This window comes from Calliphora vicina, chromosome 2, assembly GCF_958450345.1.
Source record: "Calliphora vicina chromosome 2, idCalVici1.1, whole genome shotgun sequence".
Taxonomy (NCBI): Eukaryota; Metazoa; Arthropoda; class Insecta; order Diptera; family Calliphoridae; genus Calliphora; species Calliphora vicina.
The window spans coordinates 40,867,942-40,882,550 of NC_088781.1; the positions used below are offsets into that span (position 1 = coordinate 40,867,942).

The 14,609-nt window shown below is 35.1% G+C and overlaps 3 protein-coding genes across 3 annotated transcripts; 1 reads left to right on the forward strand and 2 right to left on the reverse strand.

The window, feature by feature from the left end:
• The first annotated feature begins 85 nt into the window (after window positions 1-85).
• Window positions 86-2,112, forward strand: LOC135952625 (EF-hand domain-containing family member B-like). Its single transcript, XM_065502633.1, has 3 exons — window positions 86-644; window positions 706-879; window positions 1,299-2,112. Exons 1-3 carry the CDS (start codon window positions 127-129, stop codon window positions 2,080-2,082), a joined length of 1,476 nt encoding a protein of 491 aa, XP_065358705.1. The 5' UTR covers window positions 86-126; the 3' UTR covers window positions 2,083-2,112.
• On the reverse strand, window positions 2,093-6,396 carry ncm (nucampholin). Its single transcript, XM_065502632.1, has 3 exons — window positions 5,557-6,396; window positions 4,137-5,493; window positions 2,093-4,058 (listed from the first exon to the last, which is right to left on the reverse strand). The coding sequence occupies exons 1-3, from the start codon at window positions 6,277-6,279 to the stop codon at window positions 2,257-2,259; spliced, it is 3,882 nt and encodes a 1,293-aa protein (XP_065358704.1). The 5' UTR covers window positions 6,280-6,396; the 3' UTR covers window positions 2,093-2,256.
• A 1,068-nt stretch (window positions 6,397-7,464) lies between these two features.
• On the reverse strand, window positions 7,465-12,760 carry bsf (bicoid stability factor). Its single transcript, XM_065502512.1, has 6 exons — window positions 12,545-12,760; window positions 11,709-12,237; window positions 11,166-11,640; window positions 10,216-11,100; window positions 8,419-10,095; window positions 7,465-8,321 (listed from the first exon to the last, which is right to left on the reverse strand). The coding sequence occupies exons 1-6, from the start codon at window positions 12,682-12,684 to the stop codon at window positions 7,774-7,776; spliced, it is 4,254 nt and encodes a 1,417-aa protein (XP_065358584.1). The 5' UTR covers window positions 12,685-12,760; the 3' UTR covers window positions 7,465-7,773.
• Window positions 12,761-14,609: the final 1,849 nt, after the last annotated feature.

Here is a 14,609-nt window from a genome sequence, read left to right on the forward strand (position 1 = left end):
CAAAATAAGGTAATACTTATTTGCATTTTTGTTAAAAAAATATAAATTTTATTTCAAATATATACCTATTTTCTAATAAATTTTAATTAATTTCCTAAATTCTACCAACTATTTAATAATTTCATAATGTCAAATGAAGGCAAATACATAGATCGCAATCCCGACATCCAAACAGCAGGGAAATTATTATTATCTCAAGAAACAGTGGGTGATACCTTAAAGATATGTTCCACCGAGGAGGCAGCCTTTAATATAATGAATTTGAAGTGTCAAAAACAGCGCCAACAATCTCAAGCAAATACTAGCTTAGGATATTCCCAATTTTTACCCACCGAAAGTTTAAAGGAGCTTTTAAGTCCCGAATCTAAAAAAAGTCGTTTTGTTGCCTTTAGGGAGAAATTTTCCGAGGATATGTTCTTCAAAAAGCCCGAATTAGGACAAGCTTTCCCTTTGCAATCAAAACCTCAAGAATTTACTAATGAAAATTTTACTTATGGCTTGAAAAACGATAAATCTGAAAGAGCATACGACTTAATTTGCCCAGATAAAACGCCAGAAGAAGTAAAAAGAGATTTTTTAAAATGGCACGACAAGTACTTAATATCGCATAAACATTATTTGCCTTCAGAGAGAATTAATAGAAAGTAAATGTTTTTAAATGTTAAGGATGTTTTAAATATTTATTAATTAATTACTTTTTTTTAGTTACAATCCACATTTCAATCCTCATGCTGTATTTGGATTATCAAATAATGTTGATAAAACGGGTATAATGGTTAAGAAATGTTTACAACAATGTGATCGTATGGTGGCCATTAACAAGGCTCAGAAACTGTTTCAAGATCGTACTGCAGGTCAGCTGGGAGAAAGAATAGACCGGTGAGTTCTTTAAGAGTTTTCTTTATTATAATACCCTAATACCCATGAGTGGTAAGGTTACATATAAGTTTGTCATTCCGTTTTTAATTTCCAAATTTTTCTAGAGGGTGGTTTTTTATGCAATTACATGTTTTTCTAGAACGTCCAAATACAATGTACTAATTACCTATCCGAATCGCACATTTTGCCGTAAAATGGCATTCATTTGTTGATAATGCATATTTTTTTTATATATTGTTTAAAAGGCAGAAGTTAGTGGACGTCGTATATATTCACTCTTATCGTGATTGGCTTGCCTACAGCCCAAACTTTCAAATGAAACAAGTTTAGTATACTTTGTTGAAGGGTATATAAGATTCGGCATAGCCGAATATAGCCATCTTAATACATTTCATTAGTTTCAATTATGCACCTATCAGTTACAATTTAAATCTGGATCCCCATCTAACGTTTGGAATACAAACAAAAAATCGCTCCAAATGTGATGTTCGTACCCTAATTGAAAATGTCGAGCCATGTGCGAAAAATACCAAAATTATTGAAGCCATTTCATACATCAATAAGTTGCGACGTTTGCTCTTTAATCGTACCGATTTCCACATGAACGATTTGAAACTGCTTCTTAATAAATACGACGAAAAGGAAACCGGCTTCATAGCATTTCAATCTATTATGAAAACATTACGAACTCTACGAATTCACGCCAATGAAGAAAAAATTCGTTTGGCCATTACACATTTTGAGATGATGAAAGACGACAATGAAGCTTCAGAGCTGGTTGATTTAAAGGAATTTTGGAAAATGTTACATATTCAATATCCCCTGCCGCGAAAGTCTGTTTTATCCAAAGAGCTTAAACGGGATGAAGACAAACAAACCACTTATCGTTTATTGTGCAGTGATCGGCAAACAACCGTACCTTTAGAGCCTGTATCACATAAACAAAATAATGATGATGATCGTACTAGAGCCAGTGATCTTATAACTCCAGATATTCCCATGCACTATGGTTTGGTGCCGAGTGATTTTGAAGTTTTACGCCCAAAAGAAGAATTGAAACGTATATTTAAACGTCTCTTGCCGCAAAACTTTGAACAGGTTTGGCAGTTTGCTTGGGCCAAAAAATGTGGCGAGGCCACTTGCCAAATGTCTGTTAATGAGTTTAGAGCTATAATGCAAGAGTATAATCAAAATTTAAAATAAATGTAAACGATTTTATGTTTTTATTATCAATTTATTTTAGTCCATGTTTTTTTATAGAAATATTTAAATACAATACACAAAAAAAACGTAAAATGGTTAAAGTTTTGTACAGGGTAAAAATTTATCGTTATTCTTAATAAATCCTTTAGTTGTTCAATTAAAATTCATTAAATATCACCCACGTTCCTTGGAAGTATTGCGTGCATTTGAACGATCATAATCTCGGTCTCTTTTAACGTAGTTGCTGCGTTCTCGGCTACGGCTGCGGCTTTTATGGTCTTCATAGCGTTTACGGTCTCTACGACGCTCCGAATCACGATCTCGTTCACCATCCCGATTTCTACGATCTCTATCCTCTCTTACCACACGTTCATCTCGTCGTTCACGAGTTTGAGAAATTGAACGGGAACGTTTTCTGTCGCGATCGCGAGTCTGTTCTTTTTCCCGGTGACGTTTTTCTCGCTCCTCTCGACGTCTTTCAACTTCGCTGTCTCGTCGTTGAGGCTCAGCTCTTTTAGGACGTTCATTTTTGTTATCGTTATTAACTCTTCTATTTTCATTATACTCATAATCTCGTCTGTCTTTTGTGCCGTCAAATCCATTTTCAGTTTCTGGTTTTTTTCTTTGATTAATTTCCTCCTGCTCAGAGGAATCGTCCTCTTTGTCACTATCAGATTTTTTGGATTTCTTTTTAGGTTTTTTACTTGCTTTATCTTTATGCTTAGATTTGTCTTTATTCTTCTTTTTGGATTTACGTTTTTCGTTCTCACTTGCGCTTGATTCACTATCGCTGCTTTCATTGTTGGATGAAGATTCAGAATCTGATTCAGAAGAGGAGGAGCTTTCCTGTTTTTTGGACTTTTTAAGTTTTTTATTCGTTTTCTTAGATTTACTTTTCTTTTTCTTTAACTTTTCTTTTTGCTTCTTTTTCAATGATGCTGATTTCTTAGACTTCTTTAGTTTTTTTCCTTTGCGTTTCTTTTTATCCACTTCAGAGTCGGAGGATGATGCACTATCTGAATCTGAGGATGAAGAATCAGATGAGGATTCACTCGAACTTGAGGATGATGTTGAGGAGGATGACGATGTGGTAGAAGAGGATGAACTCGCCACATTTATGGGTTTATTAGCTAAAATTTCTGCATTTATAGCGGGCACCGACTTGGGAGCATTTTTCAAAAATTGCCTCAACTCATCCGTTAGGCCACCCAAACCAATGGAGGTAAAGAAGTTAATAGAAAATCTAGTGTTTCTAGGGTTATCTTTGGGAAAGAGACCAGCTAAACTTTCCAACAATACTTCATCCTTTAGTTTCCTATTCAAATGACCTAGACCCATGTACTCGGCCAATTCTTGGAATAAAATTTTTATAAAAATGCGACTCGAGGAGGTAGTGTCTTCTTCATTGAGCTTAATACACTCCAAAACATCCCAACTAATGGCATCGGTGAATAACAAATGGGCAAAAAACTTACTCACATTTCGCAAACGATTCGTATCCAAGCGATGGGTGGTCTGATAGGTATCTTTGAAAATCTCTTCAAATGGTTCTATATAGATTTTATTAATCGAACAGAAACGTTGTGCCAACAAACCATAGAATTTCTCATAGGTTCTTTGTTCGGCACAACAATCCAAGAACATGTGACAAAGTTCGATTTCCTGACCCGGTTTCAATTGCATTTTCATAAGTTTATGGGCACATTCTTCGTAATCCAAACTTGAGTTGATGGTCAAGTAAATGGTGCGCCGTAGAGCTATTAAATTGGTTTCGGTGTTGTCAATAATTTCTTCTGCAGTAGGTTTACCTTCGCCCTTTTCATCATCATCCGAATCGGATGAATCAGAATCTGATCCACTGCCCGAACCAGAACCGGAGCCACCAGAATCCGATGCGTCACTACCCAGTATTTCTTTACTCAGGCCTTTGTACTTTTCCTCATTGACGGCATATTCCTCATCGAATTTAAAAGCATCTAACAGATAAAGATAATAATAAATTTATTTTAGAACATTAGTTTTATTGAAAAAACCAGTTCAAATTTCATACTCACTCAACATATCCTCAGTGTTTGTGGCATCATCCAACATTAGCAAATGTGTAAATTGATCATCTTCCTCCACCAACTCCAGTGACTCTATAACAGACTGATGATCCTTAAAACCATCCTTACGCACCTGGAAAACCACCTCAATCATATATTGTACACGTTTATCTAGTTTACCTTCGTGCAAGATATTCTTCAACATTTCAAAGATGGCTCCAATGCCCTTCGAAGATACCTCAGTCAGTTTCATGCCACACTCCTTAAGGAAAGCTATTGCCACTTCGACCGAATCATCGGTGGGCGATTCTACTAAAAGAGTTAAAATTTCCAAGGCTAAAATTTCATGAGCCACACGTTGATTAACCAAGTGGGCTACAAAACGTGAGGAAGACAAACACACGGCCTTGTCGTTACGTCTGAAGGCTCGCTTAAATTGTATAACCAAACGTTTTAGCAGTAATTCTCCGATATTGGGAAATTTAGAGTTTATGATGGACACCAAAGCGGCATAGACGTGTGTGAAAGTGGGCGAAGCCGCTTGGGCTTGTATTATGGAACGACAAAGAAGACCACGACCACGCACAATATTTTCTTTTAACAGTTCCCGTGTAATAATGGCTATATTATCCACATTGACTTTGTTAATGTAACCGTGTATGGATTTTTTAAGAGCTTCCCAAGCAATACGCTGATAAGCAGCCGAGGCTTTGTCGGTAATTTCAGCTTGCATAAGACGCAATTTAGCTGGTGGTATGTATGCACCACCAGTACGTGAGGTTAGTAAATCAACGGTTTTTCGCTGACGTTCGGTAATCTTGGCTTTTGGATCAGTTACAGTGGTGTTATCCAATTCATTTACTTTATCAGGATCTCCATCTGGCTTATTAAGCTCTTTTTCTCGCCTTTCCACGTTTTCTTCGTCTCTTTTCGTACGTTTAACCTTGTCCTCTTCATCTCGTTCGGCATGTCTTTTTTTGCGTTCTTCGCGTCGTCTTTCCAAAGACTCTGAACGTCTAGATTTTCTCTTTTCATACTCTTCTGAAGGTGAACGTCTACGTTCATGACGACGCTCTGAACGTTGTCTTTCTTTAGACAAAGATCGCGAACGTGATCGTGTATTCGATCTTGATCTAGAACGTCTTTTGTGTTGAGGTTCTCGCGAATGGCTTTTGGTTGATCGTTTGTTTCTGCTGTTTTGAGGTGACCTGCTCCGATCTTTTCCATTTTCAGGGGTTTTTGAGCGCGATCTCGATCTGGATTTGGAACGAGCTTTGACTTGATAGGATTTGCCTACTATACTTTTAAGTTTACTTGAGCTTGATCCATTTGAATCTTGTTGATCTTCAACAGAGGGTGAAATTTTCTGTAGAGATAGATATAGAGAAAAATTTAAATAAATAGTTTAATAGAAAATTAAAAATCTTACCTTTTCGTTGTTGACATCAGCTTCCCCTTCAGGTATTTCACCATCTTCTTGTTCTATAATACCTTTAGCTTCATCTTTAGGTTGTTCATCCTCTACAGCTGTGGGGATAGCTTCTTCCTTTTCTTTATCAAGCTTTTTGGAATTTACTTTATCAGCTTTAACAGTATTATCGTTGTTTGCCTCTTCCATAGTTTCTTTAGGACTTTTGGCTATATTTTTATCTTGCAACTTTTCTTCTTTATCCTTTTGTGTTTTGCTTGCTTCATCCGTTTTTGATTTATTTTTTTGTTTACGTTCCCCTTCACTTTCACTAGACGAAGAGTCCGTTGAAGAGATCTCACCCTCACTACTGCTGCTGTCCGAGGAGGAAGGAGAATCTGAAGACGATGATGAAGATGATGAGGACTCCGCACTTGAATGCTTTTTCTTTTTATGTGCTTTTTTGTCCTTAGCAGATTTCTCATGGTTTTTCTTTTCCACACACACTTTTTTTTGTTCGTTGTTTTGCTCCTTAGTTCTGTCTTTCTTATCCATAGTCTCCGAGCTTTTTTCTTTTTGCTTTTTCGAGTCCTTTTCAAGTTTTTGCTTAGTTTTAAATTTTTTCTTCTCTACCACATTTTTTCCATCGTGGCCTTCGTCAGCGCTTGATTTTTGTTGATGGCTGGAGGCTGACGACGAATCGCTGCCGCTGGAGGAGTTACTTTCAGAATCACTTTTCGACATTTGTGTCGCTGTTATCTAATTTGTTTATTTTATATTCAGGATATTTTCAATAAACGTTTAAAACAAGCGAAAAATTAAAATGTATAAATTTAACTTTTTTGCCGACAAGTCGCTCTCACAAGATATGCCAACTGTTTGGAGATGCCAGACTGTTTAGTTACAAAAATTACATATTGCAGTGAGTTGGCAACACAAATTTTGGTTGGCAAGGCGAAATAAAATGATAGGTTTTTATAATTAACATGATTGATAATAATAAACAAAATTAATGAATTATAAAATAAATAAAGTTATTTTCACAATATTATATTATATTATTATTTATTTTCAACAACCTAGCCTATTGGCCATAATCGGTTGTAAATTTCTACTTAAAAAAAATAGTTTACATTAAAAAATTTAAATATAAAATAAATTAAATAATTATGATATAAATTAAATAAATATTATAAATAAAATTGAACAAAGTCAAAACTTATTTTAGTTATTAAAATAACACTTTTTTTAAGATTTTCATATTATTAATTCAATTTACGAGCTTAAAACTTAACTAATTAACTATTGAGACGAAACGAAAAATTTCGAATTTCTGAATTCGATAATACCTATTTGGTATACATGTTTTCCACGGCCATACAAAATTGAAAATTCTCCAGAATTTAGAAATTCGTTTTAGTTTGGTTTTTATATATCGTTGGTCTCATGTAGAAAGCCCCTAACTCAAATAATTTTAAATTTACATGAGAAGGTAAAAACAATAGAAACTACTTACTGTATTATCAAAATGAAGCTTCTTTATACAATTCTTTGTAAAACCGTTATTTCTGAAACTTGCATTTCATTTTTGTGGTTTATTTGTGTGAAATGTATTAAAAATCAATTTTGGATTTATATTTTTTTTGTCTATGGTCACTGATTATTTTCATTTGGAAAACCAAAGAAATTCCTGCAATTTGAATTAAATTTCAACGATTCTTTAAATGCTACTGTCAAAAACCTAACTCACTTGTAAAAAAAACCTAAGTGGTGAGAATGTATTAGTAAAAAAACCATGTGAAAAAAACAACACTTGTTTAAGTTTTTTCTAGATTCCGATCTATGTGGAGGGTATAATAACCCAACCTCTATATTTTGGTGGTGGTTATAAAAATCCTCTTAAACCCAATTTAACAAAGAAAAAATACATCGATTTTTCAATTTTTATTTATTTTGTTCTTTTTTTTTGTGTAATAACTAATAACATACTTTTTCATTGTGTTTTAACAAAAAATAAAAATATAAATGAATACTTACAATAATTTTAATATATGATAAATTACAAGAAAGGAAATACATACGTTGTAGTAATGCAAAGAAGAATTAAAAGTATTAAAAGAAAAACTATTGTTAATCATTATAAACTAATGATAAATGAATTATTTGTTTTGTTTGAAACGTAAAAAAAAACAAACGAAACCTTAATTAGCGTAAAACTTAAGTCAAATCAAAATAAACTTATTCGTCTTTCTTGGTAGGTTTCGTGGGTTTAGTTTCTGGTCGTTTGGGTGTTACATCATCATCACTGCTTTGGCTAGACGAAGATGAAGAAATCGATTTACCCGTGGTGGGTTTCTTTTCGGGTATCGTATAGGGAAATTCTTTCTTTTCGGCTTCCAGCACAGATTTAAGACGCTGCAAAGCAGTGCGATTAATGTTCTCTAAGCAAACGTCTTTAATAGCGGTCTTCAATGTTTCCAAAGCCTTGTCAGCATTGCCCTTGCCAGTTTGTATGTCAATTAAGCAGGAGTAGGCGTTGCCAATGGCTCCTTCGGAAATTTTTGATTCTCTTAGTTGGCTGATGACGTTTTGGGCTAATTTGTCATCGTTTTGTTCGCGAGCCGTTTGTAAGACACGTTGGAACATGAGACGTGGAGCACTGGAGAGATGTTTATCCCAGATTTGTTTCGAAGCAGCCTCATTGCCGGACGAGATGAGATGGATCCACAAGACATTCATGGGTCCCAACTGGTTGTGTTTGGCATAGTCTTCAGCAAGCTTTTCAACTAAAAAAGAAATATTTATTAAACTTAGTTCTAATTTTTGGATAAAAAAACGAGTAAAGTGTGCTAAACCCTTCACCTTGACTTTTTGCATACTTACATTGTCCTACCAATTCGGGATGTTTGTCCAAAATACCCAAAGCTCCTCCTCTGGGGAATTTCTCGGCCAATTTTGTCACATCTTCAGGTGTCTTAGCGGCTGCAATATCATCACTCAATTTCTTGAAATATTGCTCTACCTGTCCGGCAACAATGTTGGCATGACAATAGCGATTATCATAGCTAACAATACGCTTCTGTTCATCATTCAGTTGGTCACCCACGATTTTTAAAGTCTCCAAATCACCAGCATTGGCAATACGGTTGAGATAGAATTTAAAGATTTTGGGAATGGGATACAATTTGTTGGCCAACAGTTCATTGACATATTTGGTGGCCTCAGTAAGGCGATCAGCTCTCACCAATTGTTCAATCAAATGCGATACATCCATAATGGAGGGTTGTTCCGAAGTTTTCAATTGAGTTTTATAGTTAAGAGCAGCCTCCAAATCACTGTTGTTTAATGATTTGCGGAATAAGGTCAAATTTGAAGCGGCTTTAGGTGGAGTGGTGGTTTGCTTAGCAGCGGCAGGTTTCTTGACAGAATCCTCGGCAGCCTTGGCGACAGCTTCAATTTTAGTTTTTCTGGCTTTTTGCTTCTCAGTCTGAGGCACTACAAACGGTATCGACATGTTTTTGGATTGTAAAAGTTCGGCCAACTTGATGAGGAATTCGTCACTGGGTGTAATACTATCCTCCTGCATTTTAGTCCACAAACCCAAGGCTTTCTCGGCATCTTCGGATTTGCTGTAGCTCAACAAAAGGCTATAGTAAATCTTATTGCGATCAATGTGACTCAAATCGCGGGTGGCTTCAATTAAACCTTCTAAAGGTTCAACCATGCCTTCGTTTTTGTAACGTTCACAGGCATTGTCAATGCGATGAGGACGGGTACGCAAGCCGGGAGTTTCTAAAATCTTGCGGGCTTGTCTAATGCGACCACATTCCACAAAGGAGAACACCAAATCGTACAAACTGTTGATTTCACCGTGTATGTTAGTGCTGAGATCGGTAACCTTTTGCAAGTTGGCGGCATCTTCGGCTAGAATGAGACGACGGGCCAATTCATTTTTCCAGGGCGTAGCTTTGTACTCCTCACACACCTTTTCAAAGGACTCAATGGCTTTGGGTATATTATCATTGACTAAGTGGACCTTAATCAAAGGACCCAACAACACATTATTGGGCACGATATAGTTGCCTTGCACAAAAGCATTAAAGACTTTTTGCAATTTATCAGCATCACCAGATTCAGCCAAAGAATTCAGAATACGCCACACCTTCGAGGCATAATTGTAACTGTTATCATTCTCCGTTGCAGTTTGGGGCTTTTTGTTATTGTCCAAGAATTTCAGAGCCTCCTCAAAACGTTCCTCTTTCAGCAATAGCTCAACAATGCCAACGGTCTTCAAATTGTCTAAATGAAATTCAGGGTCTTTGGTTTTTGTTTTTTCATAGGTGGCTAAAGCATCCGAAACACGATCGTGTGTCGTGTACAAATCAATCAATTGGGCGTATGTGCCGGAACCCAAAATATATTTCTCGGTTTCTAGACGCTCAATAACTTGTAAGGTTTTTTCCAAATTCTTACTACGGAAACAGGCACCCAACAAGTGGCGCTTGAGGTTGTTGGAATTTTCACCTTTGGCCTCAACATTGGCAATAAAACGTTCAAGTTCTGGAAAAGAAATTATAAATAAAATATATTTTCTTTGTTGATACTGTTATTCAGTCAGATGTTATTTTTGTAAAAAATCTTTTTTTTTTTTTTTTTCTGAAATGCTTTAAAATTACTTACCCTCTGCAGTCAATGTTTCTACGCCTCTCTTCTTGCCATTATTATTCAAAGTACTTAGTTCCAAATCGCCCGAACTCAATTTACCCAACAATTCCGAAATATTAGGAGTCATATCCGAGCCCAATTTTTCTGATAATTTGGCAGCACACTGGCTGCTAATGCTGAAACCTTGTTGTACCATTTTTGGTAATAATTTCTCCAACATTTGGATGCGATCATTGCGGAAGTATGAGGTGACATCACACAACATTTCACCCACAATATCAATGGTACCTTTGGTGGTTTTTGCAACAAGTTCCTCAGTTTCGCTAACAGCTTCCGATTCCTCATTGACTTGTTCGGACTTTTCAGTAGGCATGGGATGGGCCTTATCTTGAGCAGCTTTCTTTTGTACACTTTCATACAGCTGGCGGAGACAACGTATAAAGGCATCATAATTTTGGGTTTTGCCAAAGGCCTGAATCAAAGGTTGGCGGAAGATTTGATGGCTGTAAATGGAGCTGTAATTTTCCATAATATTAGCTGCCTCTTTGATTTGGTTGCTGGCCAATGCGGTGTAACTGGCAGCTGCAGCAGCTGTTCCATTTGAAATGCCAGCATCACGCAATAAGGTGATAATTTTATCCCAGTTCTTTTCCTTAAGATTGGGAATAACATATTCCCTAATGGTTTCAGAGGAAGGAGGCATATTGAATTCTTCTTGCATTTTTCTTAGGATATCAATGATTTGATTGTGTTCTACGGAGCAAATCAAAGGCCAGAAATAGTGTTGTCTAATGGGTAAACCAGCATTTTTCATTTCGTTCAACAAAGGCAAAGTGCTGTTGACCAAGCCATGTGTCAAACCTGCTTCGGTGGCAATCAGCAAGGCCTTGGAGTTTAAACCTTTAAACAAATAAATTTACGTATAAATTTTGTTTTAAAAAAATAAAAATAATATAAATGCTTACCTTCATCCTGCAATGTTTTGCATATGGACAATATCTTTTCCACTGGCCTATTGGCTTTAACCAATTGTCTAATAAAGAAAATACCCACATCCACTTCCTGGCCATCTGGACGAGTACCTCTTGGCATGATGCGCAACAATTTCAAGCATACATCTTCAAATCCTCTGTTGGTCAACCGCAAAATAGTGTTGACGCAATCCTGATTGAAGCCAGTTGACAAATGAAATTTGGTAAGCAAACTCTCAATCTTATCACCATGACCATTGACCGCTAAATGATAAATGACATCTAAGATGTCTTTGTCCAACAATAAGATCTCCTTGGTCTCACATTCAGCCAAAGTAGCAGTAATGCTCTCAATATCACCATGTTTGCCAAAACAGCAGAGGAGGGTGGTATAGGTATCGGCACTGGGTTCCAAGCCAGCTTGTTTCATAACACCCAAAATGCCTTTAGCTGATTCCATGTCATTGGCCTGAAATATAAAGGCATAAATATAATTGTAATTTAAACAACTAGATAGCCTCAGTTGATCACACTCACCTGAGAATGTCCCAAAATCAAGGCATTAAACACAGCCTCATTGACGGGCAAATTTTTGCCTCTCATGTACTCCAAAATTCTGGTGGCACCATCAATATCACCCTGTTGGCAATAGCGAGAAATCAAACGCTGATAAGTGACACGATTTGGTTCAATTGACTTTGATTCGATTTCAGCTAGAAAATCAGTGGGTGAGAATTGATGTTCGTTCTCCAAATAGACACGCAACAAAGCATTATAATGGGAAATGTCCATGGGCACATTTAAGGCATTCAAAGTTTTCCAGATTTCTTGCACCAAAGCGGTACGTACTTCGGGCATTTCCTCGGGTACCAAATTGCCGCAACATCTGATGACCAGCAACGACTGAGAACTAGTGGCTGAACGTGTAACGCGTATTTCCTCCAAGACATCTTCAATGTCACGTCTGGATATGCGGCCAATACGTCGCACATCCTTATCCAAACGTTTTAATTGTTTGTCCAAAGATAAATCAGTTTTGGCAGCAGCAGTACCATTGGCAAAGCCACTAAGGTAAAAGCAATAGAAAAAAACAAAATAAATCAAATGAGGTTATGTCATTGAAAAAAACAAATTTTATAATTCCTTTAAAATCTCTATAAAACTCGACACAAATTTAATTGATTTTTAACAAAATATTTCACATTACACAATTTCTTTGCACAATTCCAACAATACTTTCAAATTTCAATTATTTTATTTCAAAATTTCTTTATTCTATTGCGTAAGCTTTTCTTACCGTGCACATATTGTTGTGAATGAGGCAAAATAGAAATTTTCTATTTAGCCGGAGTACCCTCCCGGCGTATACTTACTTTTGAAATTGTGTGCACATGCATGATGTGTTCTGTAGAAGAGTACCACTTTCCGTATCGCGTACGCTATTTACCACAACGTTACGTGTGAAGCCAGCAAAATAACGCAAAAATTTGCCGGTTCTTAAGATTGAAGCCATGTTTTTCTTTAATATATTTTAATTTTTTCACCGATTAATAAAATTTTTTCGTTGCGAACACACACGTTTGGTCTGACTGAATATCGAAAAACAAGTGAAAAGGGAACTGTCAGAAATTCATGTTTTTTTTTTGTAGAACTTTCATATGTTTTATATTGCCAAATGGAATTTGGTTAACTTTTTGTGGAGTTGCCAACTGCGAAGGTGAAAATATGAATTTATTCGATACTACAACCAAAAAAAAATGTTATGAGTTAAAACGTTATTTATGTACATTTTAAAATAATTTGAAATTTCAAATACTGAAATATGTACCACCATAAGTAGTTTTTTAAACGCTTAAAATAACGCAATATTTACTATCATTTTTCTCATGATTTGCCAACACTTCTAGTATAAAATACTTTAACTGCATATAAAATGGTAAAACAGTTTCTTTTTGAAATATAATTTTCCATTGCTGATAGTGCAGGTTTTCATAATGCGATTGATTAGTTATTAATGTTCTTGAATAATTGTAAATTAATGAAAAACAAGTAAGAGAGCTATATTCGGCTGTGCCGCATCTTATACACCCATCACGAAATTACACATACATACATATTTGAAAATAAAAATTTTAAATATTTTTAGGAAAACACATTTTAAAAAATTTTTTCTTTTAAAATTTTTAAAAATAAAATTTTTTAAATTTTTAAAAGATAATTTTTTATACCCTTCACGTTCGTGAGAAGGGTATATATAAGTTTGTCATTCCGTTTGTAATTTCCACAATATAATTTTCCGACCCTATAAAGTATATATATTCTGGATTCTTATAGATAGCGGAGTCGATTAAGCCATGTCCGTCTGTCTGTTGAAATCAAATTTCTGAAGACCCCAGATATCATCGGGATCTAAATCTTCAATAATTCTGTCAGACATGCTTTCGAGGAGTTACCTATTTAAAATCAACTAAATCGGTCACAAATGGCTGAGATATGAGCAAAAAACCAGGACAAGATCGATTTTTGACCTATATCTGGATTACTAAGCCATTAATATAGACAATATGAATATCTAATGATAGATATTTCAAAGACCTTTGCAACGACGTATATAAGTTGGACCTACAATGGGTTAAAATCGGAAATAAAAATTTTTTAAAATTAAAAAAAAATTTAAAAATTAAAAAAAAAAATTAAAAATTAAAAAAAAAATTTGAAATTTAAAAAAAAAATAAAACTTAAAATAACAATTCGAAAAAAAAATTTTTTAAACAAATTAAAAAAACAACTTTGGAAAAAAAAAAAATTTTGTTTACCTAAAAATATTTCAAACTTGTATTTTGAAGTATAATTTTGTGAAGGGTATATAATATTCGGCACAGCCGAATATAGAAATTTTCTAGTGAAAAATTGTATGATAAAAAAATATTTTTTGGTGAACAAAAAATCAGGTTAAAAAATATTTTATTTTGACCCATTGTAGGTCCGACATAATATGGCGTTATGTATATACGTCGTTGCAAAGGTCATTGAAATATCTATCCTTAGATTGTCTATATTAATGACTTAGTAATCAATCGATTGGACCGATTTGCTCGATTTTAAATAACAACCGAAACGGGATATAGCGGATATATTGATGTATGAATTATGTATGTAAGTTGTTTGGGGGCTACGGAAAGTTGATTTAAAATATTTTTGTAAAATATTTTGGGGTGAAAATAATATTTGTTGAAACATAATTGGGTCTTTGGTAAGTTGATTTCATCTTACAAACGGACATGGCTATATTAACGGTTTTCACAGTGTACGGTGTTTGACAATCAGAAGAGAGTGGTCGTCGAATATATCTGCAGGCAATAAATTTAGATCCGTCAGTTCACAAAATTTTGCCGATATTCCGATCATCCTGAGGTGCAGTTTTCCGTTTGTCCATAT